At 38.6% G+C, this 17,631-nt stretch overlaps 1 protein-coding gene across 6 annotated transcripts in view; it reads right to left on the bottom strand.

Moving 5' to 3' along the window:
* The window catches only part of CPNE4 (copine 4), a 433,913-nt gene that overhangs the window by 55,681 nt on the left and 360,601 nt on the right, over window positions 1-17,631 (bottom strand). For all 6 annotated transcript variants that reach the window (XM_050938446.1, XM_050938442.1, XM_050938441.1 and 3 more), the window contains 3 exons: window positions 11,483-11,569; window positions 7,036-7,095; window positions 621-754 (listed from right to left, as the gene is read on the bottom strand). In XM_050938446.1, the coding sequence (XP_050794403.1) occupies window positions 621-754; window positions 7,036-7,095; window positions 11,483-11,569 (281 nt within the window). The remainder of the gene's footprint in view (window positions 1-620; window positions 755-7,035; window positions 7,096-11,482; window positions 11,570-17,631) is intronic.

Raw genomic sequence — 17,631 nt, forward strand, 5'->3', positions numbered from 1 at the left:
GTCAAAATTTTTCCATGGAACAGTTGCTTTTGGAAAGAATCATTGTATAAAATCACTTTATATACAGCCACACATCACACACACACACACACACACACACACACACACACACACACACACACACACACACACACACACACACAAAAGAATACTTAAAGGGGGTTTCTGGGTAATTTAGATTACTAATGGCCAATCTATTTGACAGAGGCAAGAGAGCTATTTCAAATCAACAGAGGTGCACAACTTTCTCAGAGGGTCAAGTAGTCAGATACACATTCACATGCATATCAGGAAAGATATCTATATTGCATATATAAAACAGTCATGCAGGTGTAAAAAGGATTACCACACTCCTAAATATGTCATTCAGCATGTAGAAGCAGACAGTGAAGACATTTTCTGTACACACCAATGATATATGTTAGAGACAGATGCTCTCTGTTAAATATCCAGAAACACTAGTTTAAAATGAATGAATCTCAGCTGGGTGTCAGTGTATTTGTAAATTGAAACTTTTTTTACCCATAAGCATTCCGGTATGTGACTAACATTAAATTATTGAAGCCATACTGTTAAAACAGCTTCTAGAGACAATTCTATTAGCAAACATGGTTAATTACCTGTCATAGTCTTGGCAAATCTCCCCAACAGCAACCAACGCCTTCAAATACTCATTAGGCTGATATGGGTGGATGTAGTGCAGAGAGCAGCTGTTCCTGGGATCTCCATTTGATGCCGTGAAATCTATAGCTACCTGGAAAAGAAAAGAAACAGCTGCGCTATGTAGATGTTATGGTGCATAGGTATGTCCAGATCTGCCACATTTCTTTATCATATAAAGTTGCTGGGTACCACAGTTTTTAAACAAAAATGAAACCAATTAATCAATTCTGCAATAACATTCCTTTTGTAGCACTGTCATATGCAGTGTAGAAATCAGCATAAAGAGCATCATTAGACTGGACATTCTATATTACAATTTTTTTTCTAGCTAAGAAACTATATGTGATGTGGATGCCTGTAATACAGCTGTTTAGGTTGTACACGTAAGTATAATACTGTTCTTTCCTGGATAAGAATGCCTGTTTTCTGGCTAACCCTTCAAAGGAAGTTATAAAATAAATTCAACCAAACCAAAACTATTATTACATTTATAAGTAAATGATAGTGTTATGATTTAGGTCTGAAATTATGCAAGTGGAAAAACAATGAATTACATAATTTTTTCCATTTAGTGAATTATATTCTAATATAAACCTATCTAATTAATTAGCTCTAAGTTCTCTGAGTTTAATTAAATTCTTTCCAGTCAGGTGATTCCCGGTCTATAAATCTGTCTCTAGTATAAAATCTGTACAGAGTCAAAATCCCTAAACAAAAATATTCTAAACTGGGTCAAATTCCTTTCTTCATTTCTTTGTTACTGTTTATTGTTTTTATTATCATAGTAAAAAAAGTCTAAGTAGCCCTTGTACGGTGCTTTTCATCTTCAAAGCATTTCATAATCATTAACTTAATTAACCCTCCTCATTTTGCAGATGGCAGAAAGCATAATGGTGGGCTCCAAGGCAAAAAAAAAAAAAAAAAGAAAAAGAAAAAGAAAAATCAAGTTAAGCACAGATTTTTATGCTCATTGTGGGTTGCAGGATTTTGTGCTCATTGTGGGTTGCAGGAGGCATCCAGCACTGAATTATGTTTTGATTAACCTTTTAAAAATTCTGGTTTTCCTTTTTGAAATTCTCTTTGTACTTCTTGGATGCTAATGACATTCCAGATGAATCATTCTGTGACATCACAATCAAAGACAGCGTGAGCTGGACTGACATTTCTGACATTTGCAACGTTGCATTTTGGGATCTCTTCAGTGAACCAATAGGAACCAAAGGATTTCACAGAGGGAAATATATTTTTTTTAACAACACATAGTAAGCGGTGGTATTCAGCAGAGAAATCTGTGCTTAACTCAGTTTTCAGTTTTGCTTCACAATTCACTTTTAAGTGACTTGCCCAAGGTGACAAAGGGAGTTGTGTCATACTTGGAACTAGAATCCAGAAAGTCTGGCTTCCAATCCTGTGCTCAGACCACTAGATGATATTTCCCTTTAGCAACATGTAGCTTCCCTGAAGAGCTCTATCACAGGCATCCATTCTGTGTTGGGGTATTTGTCTAAGGGTGGATTTTCAAAAGGTCTAAGTGATTTGGTAGCACAAGTCAAAAGGACTACCTTTAGGCACCTAGTTTTGAAAATGATGGCCTCTGTCTTGAATTTTAATGGAGGAATTTGTAGAAATTTTGGCAGAGATTTTCAAAGACAACAAGAGCTTTTGATACCCAGTTCTTATTAATTTTAATAGCTTTGGGGCATCCCAATCTATGGCTTTGAAAATCTCAGTCTTTGTCATTAAAAGTTGTGAGAGCCAATCAGAACTTTTAATCCTCACACCACTGATGCTCAGTTTCCACTCTGTGGTCCAGAATGTTGTTTGCAGATTCTGTTTCATGTTCGGTATCTCCTCCTCTTTAAATCTTTAAGAACTGGCCGCTTGATAGCTGACTGGAAGAATATATGTTTTGTCATGCTACCAATCAGTCCTTTGTTTGATCAGCCTAGGAACATCTCTGCTGCCATGACCAACTGCAGTCACCTCTATGACTAACATATCTATTACGAGAAATGAATATAATTTAGTGGGAAATGGGATTACCTTTCAGCCCCACTTCCCTATGTAAACCTATGCAGCTGTCCTGCCAGAGATTTTGTTAGTCCTGATTTTTTCCCCACAAGTTTCCCCTTGTGAACTAAGGTAATAAAGAGAAAATTCACCACTTTTTACCGTATATGCATAACATTTTGAACGTATACCATCAAGAAGCAAGCTGCCAGCTAGTCACACCTTTGAATAATGATCCTATTAAAATCTTCAGTGCCACAGCTATTGGAGATTGGGCTGTTGACAGCAAGTTGATAAGCACAACAAGAATAATAGCAGGAGACACACTCAGAACATTTTGAGCAGCTGTTCACATTGTACACATTGAGCCAGATTCTCATCTAGTGTAAACTGGCATACTTCCATTGATGTCAATGGAGCTACCCTGGTTTACACCAACTTAAGGTCGGACCCACTGAAAGAAAAAGAGAAAACAGGTATGGTGTGGGGGAAGAAAGAAGAGCCCTTACAAAGCAGGACATGAATTTATGGTCTTGTTTTCACAGAATAGAATGTTTAAAAAATTATATTCAGAAATGTTGAAACTTTTTGATAGAAAATTCCCAATCAGCTCTAGATTCTCCACCCAATACCAGGGCTTCTTATACCTTAGTAGGATGTAGGTATGAAAGGGAGTAGAGACGCTACACGGTGACTATGCCTATTGTTTAATCTTACCTGTGTCCATACATGGTCTCTCACATTTGTATGAATCCCAACAACCTTGTGTTCCTTGCAAAATATACTAGACCAAGGCCTGTGGGCCAATATTTTCAAAAGCACGTGTCTAAAAGTAGGAGTCTGATTCATATTTAGGCACTTAAATCAGTGGTCTGATTTTCAAAAATGCTAAGCACCAAGCAGCTCTCAACTGCTGATTTTCAAAGACAACAAGGCATCTGCTTTTGAAAATCTTGGCCTATGTATGCATATGATTATTTAGTAAAACATTTATATTTTCTCTGAAACAAAATTAACTTAAAGATGTTGCACAGATTACAAAAACATGATTGCTGTTCTACTCCTTACACAAACATTTTCTGATGTACCAGATTAAGAAGGAAGAGATGCTATAAACATGCTATAGAAGTTGGCCTTTTCACTGACAACCCCAAAAGAGACTCTTAATGAGGTTGGAGTGACATGCACCAGAGGGAATTGGACAAATCCTTTTTCTTGCAATGACTATTTGCCAAGGTCATGTGGTGCTTTTTAACCAGAAGTGATTGCAGGATGTCAGAATGAGCAGCAGGCTTAGTGAGCAACGCAGGCCTGTGGTCAGTGGTTTTGGGGGAGGAAAGGCAGGAACTCGATTGAAACACTTTTCTTTACTGGAAATTGTCCTTGTAGTACAGATTCACTTAATGCCTGTGTATTTACAGACTGTGAATACTCTCACTTCCTATTATGATGCTTTTATTAAACTTATGGTTTTGCTGCATGATACAATCTTCTCAGCAGGTATCAGCAAAAGAGACACATGCCCCATACACTGTATTCTGGGTAGAAGAGGGATACTCTCTCTTTCTTCCATCATTAACTACAATTACAGCTCCACCCACAAATGTGCAAAGCATAACATCAGCTGTTTTCTCTGAACACAGTAAGGTCTTTAAAAGCTTTTAAGCTTTAAAAAATGCACCTCTGGGGATATGGGGGGAATGAGTGATGAGTTCTCTTTTCTTGCGCTACTAATAACCTTCCACAAGCAACAACAATGCCACTCATATGCTGATGCATTCTGTTGCCAAGGTTCAGTTTTGACCGTGCCTCTTGCTGAGAGAAAGATTTCTACAGAAAGCCGAAATGATTTTTGCAACAGTTCCAAAACAGCAGCATGTAGCAGCTCTAGTTTCCTCATGTTCCTGTCTGACAATATAAGGCACTCAGTCTTGCATGGCAGGACCAAGCCTGCATGCATGTGGGGAATCTTTCTGATTCTAAATGAAAGAAACAGAAATTACGGCTGGAATTTGCTAGTCTAAACCCCCTGCCAAGGCAGGATTTTTTCCCTACAGCATATTTGCTTGTGTTTGGTCCAGTGCATCTTAAAATGTCCCAGGTGTTGGCACTTCCATCACCCCCACTGTTCAATATGGGTATCCCACAGCAAAAGATTATACATTCTTAGGAAGATTTTCATAATCTATGTAAAAGTGTTTTTAATGCACTGATAATTTCCTGCTTAACCTTCTACCAGGTCAGTCAGCAAATTATCAGCTTGTCCTATTGTCTTGACCTATCTGACCCAGAAGCAGTCCTGTACACTCTTTCAGTTCCAGCTCTTAACATGGGTGTTACACATCCTTTCTGCCATACTTCCTAAAGTGAAGAGAATTTCTTCTGAAAACCCATTCATTTTGCCAACTTCTACTGACTATTTCTCACACCTAGGAGGGAACTCTGTCAGCTCACTGATACAGACTTCTGCAATAAAAGCCTCACAGAAGTAACCAAGTGGAATCTGCGCTATTGATCACAAAATTCCCTAGAAGAACGTTTCTCAACAAGTCATTCTAAAAAACACAACAAAAAAAGTTTACTCTTGATTCTCTAAGATGTTCATTCTAACCATGAACTATGTAACCCCAATGGATGAACAACGTATCCCAAGAGCACACAGCATGATGTTACAAAAGCTCTCATTAGTGCTTTAAATTAGCAGGAACACTATATGATAGCTTTTTGTTCCCAAACCTATGCTTAGCATCCTAGCTTCCCTCCCCCCATGAAATGCCCTTTCAGATCACAGCTGCATTGTATTATCTGTACACTGCATGAACTCAAAGGAAACGTAATTAATCCTAAAACAAAAAGAGGGTTGGATGAATTACTACGAGTCTGTGAACTTTGCTTCTGTCTTAGCAAAGAAGAGAGCAATATATCACTGTGGTTTATCAGAACTCATTTCTATGTTGACATTAACATTCCATAATGGTGTACAAGAATTCAGAAAACCCAGTCAACTTTCTGATTACAGGATTATGGATTTCATAAATCTATAGTGTTTCAGCAAGCCATCTTTGACAAGTGCGAGTGTAGGAGCCTAAGTAATTAATGCAGAGTCAAACATCTCTGCACATCTTAACTGCAAGCTGCTAGATCATTAAAAAAGGCATGTGTTTATGCACTGATTACAAATAAATCACTGACATGAATTCCAAAACTAAATGGCATGGCATAGTCTTAGTATCTGTCCCCTTACTTGTGTACAGTTTCTATGCACTTGAGAGTGCAAATGATAAAACGTACACACGATGAATCCATTTGCATGTGAATGAATTGCACGGTGAAAAAATGACATTTTTGGTGCGAGAAAATTAAATAATTTGTGTACAGAAGTGACAGCGGGTGAAAAAATTTCACATGAACAAATTGGAGCAAGGTTGAGTCCCTTTTAAAAATGGTGATGTAGCAAAAATTATGATAATCATTGTACTGGATACTTAGATAAATAGTACCTGGGGACAAGGATAGTAGGTTGGAAGTGGAAGGCCTGAAAGGTCCAAGAATTAGATGTGGTTGGGTGTAGGTGGGTATGTAATATTTGGCTGAGAGGTGCAAGTAGACTGGTACGGGCCAGGCAGCATGGATGGGCTGGCTGGGGGAGGCCTCCAGCCCTGCCCCCTCTGCCTGAGGCCACCCACCCCTTTCGCCCAAGGCCTTGCCCCATATAGGTAAGTCTTTTATGATACTTTCACTTCTGGCTGAGGGATTGTTTTTCATTTTGACTTTTTTTTCCCCAGTACCAGAGCAACCTCAGCAGAGCTAGCATTTATGTCCTCATACATTTATGCATATTCTTCCAACCATTTCACTGAAAGCATGGAGTCCCAAGAGCTTTTCAACCAGAAATTTGGCCAGGAGGTCATACTGAATCGGAACTGACTTAAGCCTGGACACAACAAGAATGATCATATGACATTCTCAGTGATGACCCACACATACAGCTATTGACCCAGACTCTAGACCAGATCTTCAGCTCTCATACAACAGTGTAGGAACAATTCATGTCACTCAAACTATACTGATTTACACCAACTGAGGATCTGACCCTATATATATTACGGACTTTAGTTGCTGTGGTCTGACTGGTATTGCTGTAACATGCAAAATGAAAATGTTACATGTTTGAAAAATCATGCTGTGATCATAGTTTATTTTATAGTCACAAAATATTTTACAAGAAGAGTTTAGCAATTTGTTAATACATTTACAAAATGGCAGGTCAGATCATTTTTTCACCGTGAAAGTGATGAATTTAGTGTTTAAAAAGAGTTCTTTTCATTAAGGTAAACGAAATTACAGTAGGAAAACACTTACTGTAAACTGTATTTGGCATCCACCCATGATGTAATCTAAGAAAGAATGCATCTTGTGGATCTGGAAATAAGAAAGCAAAGACATTCAGATGAACTGTGTATTGCTAAAAGATCCAGACTTTGAGATAGCTTGTTTAAGGAAAAATAAAACATCGGTGGGAATGGCATGGGAGAAATCAGAGATAGAGGGAGAGATTTAAAGCTAAGTTAAGAGAGGAACAAAGAAAGATGAGAAAGCATCACAAACCATTCTGAAACCACCAAAATTATTTACGCACATCAAGGAGAAAACAGAACAGCACTCCTCTGCCTGAAGTCAATGGGTATTTTGCCATTGATTTAAGAGAGAGGAGCAGGCATTTTTTTGAATTCAGAGATATGACTTTGAAAGAATGGGAAGGGAAACATATCACATATATGGTCATCCTGGTGAACTTTGATGTATGGATGCATAATTGCATTGTATGGCATATTTGATTGCTTACTGGTATTATACAACAACAGGAAGGAGGGATTGGGGAATGTTGATTGTGTGCACACTAGTTCTTCTACAAGGCTGTGTACGGGGAGACTATGGAAAACCAGTAAAGTGCCTGAAACCACTATGGCTTATTGTTAAAGACAGCCTAGTCAGCAAGCTGTTACAAGCAAGTCTCAGCTTGACCAAGGCAGGAGAGGAGGAGGATTTAGGGTGCCACCAAAAGGGCAGCTTGACTCCACGTCCTTCCTGAACAGAACTGAGTTAAAATTGCTGATACATGCATTTTCAAAGAGTAGGATATGCCCCAGGAATGTCTATTGAGGTCTTAAGGCTGCAAGTTCTTGAAAGACCCACACCTGGTTAATCAATAATCAGAAGGAACCTCTTACTTGAAACTGCTTACTTAACAAGGTTTCTTTAATTACTAATGTATAAATAAGGGAAAAAAGCTTGAGACAGGTGGGACTTGTTTCAGGACTGGCCTCTCCCTCTGGATGCATCTTGTGTTCCCCAGCGGCAGACGGGCTGCCACTGTTATCACTCGAAAGCCACACTCAACTTTGGTAATTATCAAGGGTTGGGGGTGTTTTACTAACTTGTTGTGGACATGTGTAAGTGCTTGAGACTAGTAAAGTTTAGCTGTAAGTGAAAGCACTCTTGTGTTGTCCTGTTTGTGCCAGCTATCTATCAGTCGGACAGCCGTGTCTCCCCTGATTTATTTCTTGACACCTCCTTGCACAGAGTAAAGTTACCAAGAGCTTTGAGTTGAAAGAACCCCAGGTAACAGCTGTAGTATTTTTCCTTTATTGAGGGGCTCCATTTCTATTACTCCTTTATTCCCCGAAATACTTGGTTTTATGCAATCTTCATTGGTTATTTGACAAAGACATTGTTAAACACTAGAATGAAATAAGTTCTAAAGTCCCCTCAATCGGCAAACTTACCTTAAAGTTCCCAGAAAAAAACTATGTTAAGGTGGAGTTAACACTGAGAGCAATTTAGGGTATAACACATTACAGGAATGTGTTAATTATCCCCAAAACAAACATCATAAATCAGAGAATTCATCGGTAAGGGTACATTTAAAAGAAATCCCAATATGTTAAGGTATGGATATTTAGGGCACCCAAACAACCTTAACTCTGCTTAACAGGAACACTGTGTAATAGTCACATGTTTATGGTTACAACATTTTAGTGTCTAATCCCAGTGAGATTCAATTGATTTTTTAATTCCCTTCCCTCGCCCAATAGTGTCACTATGCAGGACACTTAAGGTTAAGAAAATGTTGAAGGAAGGTAGTTTTTCACAGAATTCTCTGAAAAAGAACATTATCTGTCAGCCTCTGCTAAAAGAGAAACTTTCCATTATGAAGATTAATGGCAACAAATGACAATTAATCCTAAAACATTTTCTTCAGAGATAGCCTTGGCACAAGATTTCAGTGACTTGTTAGTGTATGGGAAGTTTTAAGTGTCTGAGTTACTTCATTCTTAAGATCATTTGGACAGGGGCGGGTGGAGGAGGGGAGGAGAGGCGGGGGAGTGGGGCAGGTGTGACAGACATTCATGGATTCCAAGATCAGGGGCCCTTGTGATCATCTGGTCTGACCTCCTTGTATAACACAGGCCAGAGAACTTCCCCAAAATAATTCCTAGAGCAGATTTTTTAGAAAAATATTCAACTCTGATTTTAAAAATTGTCTGTGATGTAGAAGCCAACACTACCCTTGGTAAATTTTTCCAATGGTTAATTCATCTCACTGTTAAGAATGTATTCCTTCTTTTCAGTCTGAATGTATCTAGCTTCAATTTACAGTCATTGGATAGTGATATACCTTCTTCACTAGACTGAAGAACCTATTATTAAATATTTGCTCCCTGTGTAGGTACTTACAGACTGTAATTAAGTCACTCCTTAACCTACTTTTTGTGAAGCTGAATAAATTGAGCTCCTTGAGTCTATCACTTATTCAGCAAGTTTTCTAATCTTTTAATAATTCTTGTAGCTCTTCTCTGAATCTTCGCCAATTTTTCAACATCCTTCTTGAATTGTGGACGCCAGTGTCACCAGTGCCAAATACAAAGGTAAAATAACTTCTCTACTCCTACTCAAGATTCCCGTGTAAGTAACCAAGGATTGCATTAGCCCTTTTAGCCACAGCATCACACTGGGAGCCACGGGTGCTGAAACTATTTCTATAGTGTGGGTGCTGAGAGCCACTGAGCCAAACAGTAAACCCTGTGTATGATGGAAACTACTTCAAGGCAGGGGGGTTGCAGCACCCTGAGTTCCAGCACCTATGCTGGGAGCTTATGTTCAGCTAATTATCCACCATGACTCTCAAGTCTTTTCAGGGTCACCACTTTGCAGGATAGAGTCCCCAGTCCTCAGTACGGCCTTCATTCTTTGCTCCTAGATGTATACATGTACAGTACATTATACATATACATGTACTGAAATGCATATTTTTTGCTTGCACTCAGTTTACCAAGCAACCCAGATCGTTCTGTGTTATAGACCTGTCCTCTTCATTATTTACCACTCCCCCAATTTTTGTGTCACCTGCAAACTTTGTCAGCAATGATTTCATGTTTTCTTCCAGGTTATTGATAAAAATGTTAAATAGTGAAGGGTCAAGAACAGATTCCTACGGAACCCTACTAGAAACACACCTGCTTAACAAGGACTCCTGATTTAAAATTACATTTTGAGACCTATCAGTTAGACAAATTTTAATCTAGCTAATATGTGCCATATTAATTTTATTTCATTCTAGTTTTTAAATTGAAATGTAATGCAGTACCAAGTTCAACACATTATGGAAGTACATCAACACTATTAACTTTTATCAACCAAATGTTATCTTATCAAAAAAAGGTATCAATTTAGTTTGACAGGATCAATTTTTCATAATACCATGTTGATTGTCATCAATAATATTGCCCTCCTTTAATTCTTTATTGATCGAGTCATGTATCAGCTACATATTTGCATGGGATCAGTGTCAAACGGACAGACCTATAATTACCTTGCTTATCCTATTTCCCCTTTTAAAATACTGGCACAACATGAGGTTTCCTGTAGTCTTCTGGAACTTCCCGTGTTCCAAGATGTATTGAAAAATCACATTTACAGTGCAGTGAGCTTCTCAGCTAGCTCTCTTAAAACTCTTCAACACAAACTATCTGAACTTGCTGATTTGAAAATGTCTAACTTTAGCAGTATCTGTTTAACATCCTCTTTACATTCTAGTGGATTGAAAAGAGTGATCTCATCACATGATAGGGCTACACCAAATACGTAACAGAAATATTTATTGAACCCTTCTGCTTCTTCTGCATTATTACCGATAGTTCTACCATTTCCATCTAGTAATGGAAATGACCACAGGGTGCAGCATTTCTGAAAGGAACCACTTTAAAATTAATTTTAACTTAATGTAATTAACCTATTTACTGTAAGCTCTCAGAAAAGTCACTCTAAACTCTAAAAGAAAGAGATGTAATTTTGGGGAGAGTACGATGTAACAAAGTGGTTGAACCTCTCCTTTCAGTGCAATATTTTTTTATGGGGTAAATACCAGCTTCTCCATAGTAATGCTCTCCTTTGAACAGTGAATCTATAAATATGGCATTAGAAAATTGGTGATTTCCATATCAGTTGCACTCAGTTTACAGGTAAAATATGTTTTTACAGCTTTCAGCCCCTCAAACTCAACCTAGGTTCTGACTCAAGCTTCCTTCTTCAGCTTCTGATGACAGTTTTGTTGTATTTTTTATACGATATGCCTAAGAAAGGACAGACTGCCAGAACCCAAATAGCTTCCCTTTGCCCTTCCCAGGTTACAATTTTTAGCTCCACACTTTAGATTTTCTTTGTTGGCTCCATTTCCAAAAAATCTTTATAGATACAGTATTAATAACTGGGGGAGGAATAGATAAAGTATTCTTCCAAATGCCGGTACCTTGCACTGGTTAAGAATGACAATGCCTGAATTCTTGTAACTCTTCTTCTTTGCTCTGTACTTGGGGTTTATGCACTCCCACTGTACCTGTGAAAACACCAATCACTGCATGAAAGAAAATTCATGTAAACAAACTGAATTAATTAAGGTTGCATGGTATGTTCTCTATAGTTGATTAAGCCCCATCAAATGGTCCAAAGACAAAGACGGCTAAACATTAACTGTACAAGGAGTGATCTTAACCTAGTCCCAGGCCATGAGCAAACACCTACTTTCTGGTATGCAAATATATGCATAGTACTCAGACAGACATCTAACTACCCAGATCTGTGTACACACATGCAGGTTTTACATGTGAAGGTTTTTAAAAAGAGATCATTTCAGAAAAAGTGGCTCCACATATAAATAAAAATGATTGGGGGAAATTGTCTGATACTCGACATTAAATACATTACCCCTACGTAGTAATACAGGGGCAGGCAACCTGCGGCACGCAGGCTGATTTTCAGTGTCACTCACACTGCCCAGGTCCTGGCCACCGGTCCGGGGGCTCTGCATTTTAATTTAATTTTAAATGAAGCTTCTTGAACATTTAAAAAACTTTATTTACTTTACATACAACAATAGATGGTTATACATTATAGACTTATAGAAAGATACCTTCTGAAAACATTAAAATGTATTACTGGCACGTGAAACCTTAAATTAGAGTGAATAAATGAAGACTCGGCACACCACTTCTGAAAGGCTGCCGACCCCTGTATTAATATAACCTTGAGGGTTTGCATTAAACGACTAAGAACACAGCAATTCAGACCTGAGATTGAAGTACTTTCCTCAACCCCTTTTGTTGTAAATAGATCCTTGAAAGTGCAATATTAAATGCTGTAGATAGCATGAGAAAATAAGAAGTTAAAAATAAGAAGCTAATCTAAGTACGTAAAAGAAGGAGATTAAATAACCACTGCCACATAGTGCTAGCTGGAATGTTTTCAACTAAATTGTTTTTGTTGAAATATGTTGCTTTGTTGAAGCTGAAATGTTTTGCAGCAGAAACATCAATTTCAACTTAAAAGTTACTTGGTTTTGCTAGTTTAAGACAGACCAAATGTTCAAACTTTGAACTCTAAGTAGTACCTTCAAAATTATGCATACATGCCTCTGCACAAGCATAACACACATTTGCATGTGCAAATACCTGTCTGCATATGTCCCATTTTGCATGAGCTATTACATATGCACACTTAGGGTCTGAGCTTTGAAAAAATATTGTCTTTAATGTTATTTGAGGAGCGTTTTTTTTAAAATGGGGGGAAACACTCAAGGAAATGAGTGTGTACTGACATGGCGCCAGGCAAGATGAAAAATCCATCCACAAAAGGGGCCATTTTTTAAATTGAATGAGATTGGCTTGAAGTTACTGTATTTTGTGCATTTGTGGAAGAAATAATTAATTAGGTCCTGACTCTGCATACTCTGCACATCCATACTTAAGGATGTGATGCATTTTAAGCATGTAGATAGTCCCCTTGACTTCAACAGTCTTTAGGCAAAACCCTAAGAGCAATTGTGACAGCCACCATCTTAGCCAACACAGTGAAGATTGAACTCAGGACTTCCAGAACTAAAAGCATAAGTGGCTTTATTTTGAGCTAAAGATCCAAGCTGCTGCACTGAGGGACTGTAACAACTCATATTCTCTGTGGATCAGCACAGCGGAGGCCTTGTAACACACACTCACTGGTGAATTACACAATTACTTTGAATATTCAGCATTTCAAAATCAGGATTTCTCTCAGAATATCTAATGGGGAAGGGAAGGATATTGCTTTAGAGCAATGTGAGACCTTCTCTTCACCAAGGGCTAACTGTGCTCCCTGTACTGCACTCCTAACCTTGTGGCTCCTGGAAACAGGTGACCTAGCTGATAACAGAAAGAGAAAAAGTTTAACAAGAAAAATATTTCCAAGCTGTATGAAGTACAGCTGCCTACACCCTAGTTTGCCCTACACCTCAATTATTTGTCTTGTGAAATGAATTTTCCAACTGAGGTAACAGGCAGACACAGGACCACATGTTCCTGGGAAATTCTCCAGCAACTGCTTTTCTGTTCTCAGGAGGATAGTTCAGGCTCCCAAAAAAATCTAACAGAATTCTCCCTGACAGGAGATGGCAGCAAAGTAGAGGGAAGAAATGTAATTGCAATGCAAAAACATTGATCACTCGTCTCTGAGTATATTTTACATTAAACTATCTTCACTGGTAGCAGCTATCCTATAAACTTATTGGATGCATTTATAAAAAGAAATTGCTTAGTTTACCAATTGCAATGGAGGCAGTGGTGTCTAGTGGAGAGGGCAAAATATAGGAGCTAGGAGTTCTAATCCCAACTCTGATACTGAATTTCACCAAACAGATCATCACAAACCTCACCACCTTCCACTCCAAGTGCAAGATGTACTTCTTTGACTTTGCCTTCTCCAGGATAAACTCATAGCAGTATATGCATTTTAAAAAAATAACAGTACAGTGTACATACAATTCTCCCTTGGGGAGAGGATGAACCACACATAATAGACGTTAGTCACTTAAGGCATTTCAGTGCTTAATGCCCTTCAGGAAGGTGTTCAGCTTCTATGACGGTTTGGGTGGTAGAAGAACATACAGAATAGAATAGTAGTGTGCCCTTGGGTAAGTCACTTAACTTTTCTGTGCAGCAGTAAAATGTGGATAATAATGCTTACCCAGCTTTGTAAAGCACTTTGAGATCTATGGATGATATTCTACATAATTCTGAAGTATTATTAAAATATGAAATGTACAGGCAATGAAAACCTAACTGATCAGTTGGTCTCACAAGCCAAATAAATAATCATCTTAGGAAATTCCTGTCAAGTGAACAAACAAAAGGGAAGAATACATTTTCATCAGGTAAATACACTAAATGATGTTTTGGTGAACTGAAAAGCTTTTGTAAAATAAAAAATGTTTAAGCTCCCAGATCGTGGGTCGACTTAAAAATGACAATTTTAAAATAAAACTCACTTTCTCCTTTACCTACCTGCCAAGATCTGATCCCAGAGCTCCACATTTACACAGCAGGAGCTGATTATATGACAAGCACCATTTTCTAAAATTCCTATTTAATCCTTGCCGTATCATCAGCTCTTCTTGGAGGAACAGAATCCTCAGCACAGGTTTTGACAGGTAAGAAATGATGCAAATTGTTTTGAATATTTTGCTTTCACTGCTAAGACAAGTTTGTTTTTTTAATGTACTCCTACATTCTGCTATTGATATGGTATCTGTCACATTTGTTAATGATTCATTTTCATCATTTAAATTAACCTTTCAGCTGAGAGGTAACTAATACGAGAGTCTATACTCTGACATTATTGTTAACCATTGTAAAACTTAGATTCATCATTCTAATAGTGTGCCAGTTAACATTTCTGCCATATGCCTGACAGCTCTGTGAACTCTTTTCTTGTCATGAAACAGGAGGCAATATGACTTCACTGCTTCCTGCTAGTTTATTACAAGAGCGGCGCAAAAGATTTTATAATGAAAACCCAAATGTAGCCTGGTTTGAGGTTTCTTTAGAAACCTCAGCGGCAATCCAGGTTGAGGGAAACAACTAAGTGAACCTGAGCTGTTTTAAGAAAACTTGAACCAGATTGTGTTTTTGGATTTTTCCCCCCTTTTTTGCCCCCTGCCCTCCATGAAATTTGGCAAAATAATGCTGACACCTGTAAGGTAGTCATATTTCTAAACTTCCATTCTCTGAAATGTGAGACCCAGCTCACCACAACAAGGGACACTACTCCCTGAAATAAAGGACATTGTTTGCTTTCTCAAATGTTCCTTCTCTTACCCTACCAACCCCTCAGAAGTGGGGTGAAAAATTATGGGTCCCACTGAGACACTTCTTCCCATACACATGTAAAGGAGAGAGACAGTGTCTACATTTGGCCCATGCGTCAAGAAAACTTCCTAAATGTACACATTTAAAGAATAGAATTTTTGAGCAGCATACTTCCAGAAATGGCATTGGCCAATATATCAAATCAATAAAGGTACCAGACTGAAGGGGTTCCATGTACCCTGAGGCAAGAGAAACTGTGACACAGAGCTTTTGTTTTCACTTAGGGCCTCTGCTCACATCAGATATACCCCAGGAAAACGCATGTGAGGAATATGAAGTATGAAGCCAGAGTAAGTGACACTCATCCAAAATGGACCATCATCAATGTGTATTTTCTCCAAATAATTCCCTTTTTATTTCTTTATTTTTAATTTCCTCTTTCTTTTAGTGAATTGCTGCCGAGACAAAAAATAACCCTTTATTATGTCAATGTCCTATTTAATATGTCATCCTGTTGACTCCAGGTGAGCAATTTGCTTTCAGGGCAGATTCATTCCTGCTGGTGCCCAAGGTTCAAATTGCACCTCTCTGTGCCAGTAAGGGTCATTACATTCCCCGCCTCCCCTCAGGAGGACAGGTGGTGTTTGCACACTGCTATCTGCTGGGGGTGCCCACCATGGGTAGGCTGGCTGCTTTTAATCTCTGCCAGGGCTCCACAGGAGACTCGCAGGTGCAGACTGCAGTAAATATCAGTGCATCCTCTGTTTTCTTGACCAAGACGCTAAAGCGTAGCCAGCACTTCTGGAGCTGTGCTGGCTGCCTGAAGATTACTGATGCACTGTGCTTTTGCAGCCCCCTTTTTCTGCTACCAAGGGCCTGGCTTCTGACAGTGCAGACCATTGAGTGGATTTGACCTTCTGATGTTAAAAAGAGAAGTGGAGCTGTCTACTAAAACTGGGCAAATTGAGACTTGCCTTGGTACATTACTAAAGTCACTAACTGCTTTACTGTCTTACACATGCCCACTTATGCAAGTGCAGTAGAACCCTGACCATCTGAAGGGTTTGGGACAACATTCAGGAGTTTGGATAGAGGGGGGACGTTTGAGCGGGCTTTGAGGCCCCCTCCTACACCACCTTAGAACCTCATGTATTGGAATTTCCAGAGAGAGAGGGCAGGGTTTTGTCTGACAGAACATTCTAATGAATGAGGCACATACAATGGAAATTCTATGGGGGAGTTAAATAATCTTGTGGAAATGCCAGAGGAGATAGTAGATGTAGGAAGGTTTCTCCCTTCCCTAATTTTTTCTTTGTAAATACAGAGACAGATTTTTCTATTACATAATTTCTCCCACTGCATTAGGGTCCAGGTGGTTTATGTTTCTATGGCTTTTTTCCAATCCATCTGGTGCTATTGCCTCTATTTTCAAAATTGTGTGATTTTTGTTTTATTTTTAATTAGAGGAGGATTTCCCCCAGTTCAACTGTGAACAGTTCTGCCAATTAATCTTTATCATTCTTTTCCATTCTGCTTTTTAAGTGGCTCGGTTATTTAATGCATTAATAAATGTTATAAAACAACTGCACAATATAGGCCCCAATTCAGGAAAGCATCTTTATTCAGAACAGCACTTAAGCACATGCTAAACTTTAAGCATGTACTTAACATCTCACTGAAATCAATGCTGTCCTGGATAAGGGTAGAGTTAAGTATGTGTTTAAGTGCCTGTCCTGAATTGGGGCCATTGAGATGAAAGCTATGGTTAAATTGTGAAGGGACAGTTTTGGAATGATAAGACTCAAGGAAAGGTGAAATAGAGGGACAGGATATGTTTTGCAGATGTTTGTTAGAGGTTCAGTTTTTTTAAAACAACCCTGATATGCGTTCTCCTAAATAATGTTTAGCATCTGCTGTAAAAACAGGAGTCTTTCTCTTTAAAGTAGAGGTGTTGTTTTGAGATGTGAGATGTCTGCCTGTCATATAAGGGGAATGAGATTTGGGAAATGATTTTAATAACTTCATAAGCCTGTGACAGTACAACTCTCCCCGTACCATGCTGGGGATTAAAATGAACTTCGTAAAATTGCTCTTTGTTGTTTCTCCCCTCATAGCACAGAATACTACATTAATCCGTCTGGGTCAGCCTGGATGTTATGGATCCCATGTCTCTGATGCCTTCCCATAAGCTTTATGGTTCAGACTGTCTCTGATAATTCTTGTATGTGTCATTTCTGGTGACAGAGCATCTCTCTTTTGAAGAAATTTCCATCAGGGATGCACA

Source organism: Gopherus flavomarginatus, chromosome 2 (genome assembly GCF_025201925.1).
Source record: "Gopherus flavomarginatus isolate rGopFla2 chromosome 2, rGopFla2.mat.asm, whole genome shotgun sequence".
In the NCBI taxonomy this organism is placed as follows: Eukaryota; Metazoa; Chordata; order Testudines; family Testudinidae; genus Gopherus; species Gopherus flavomarginatus.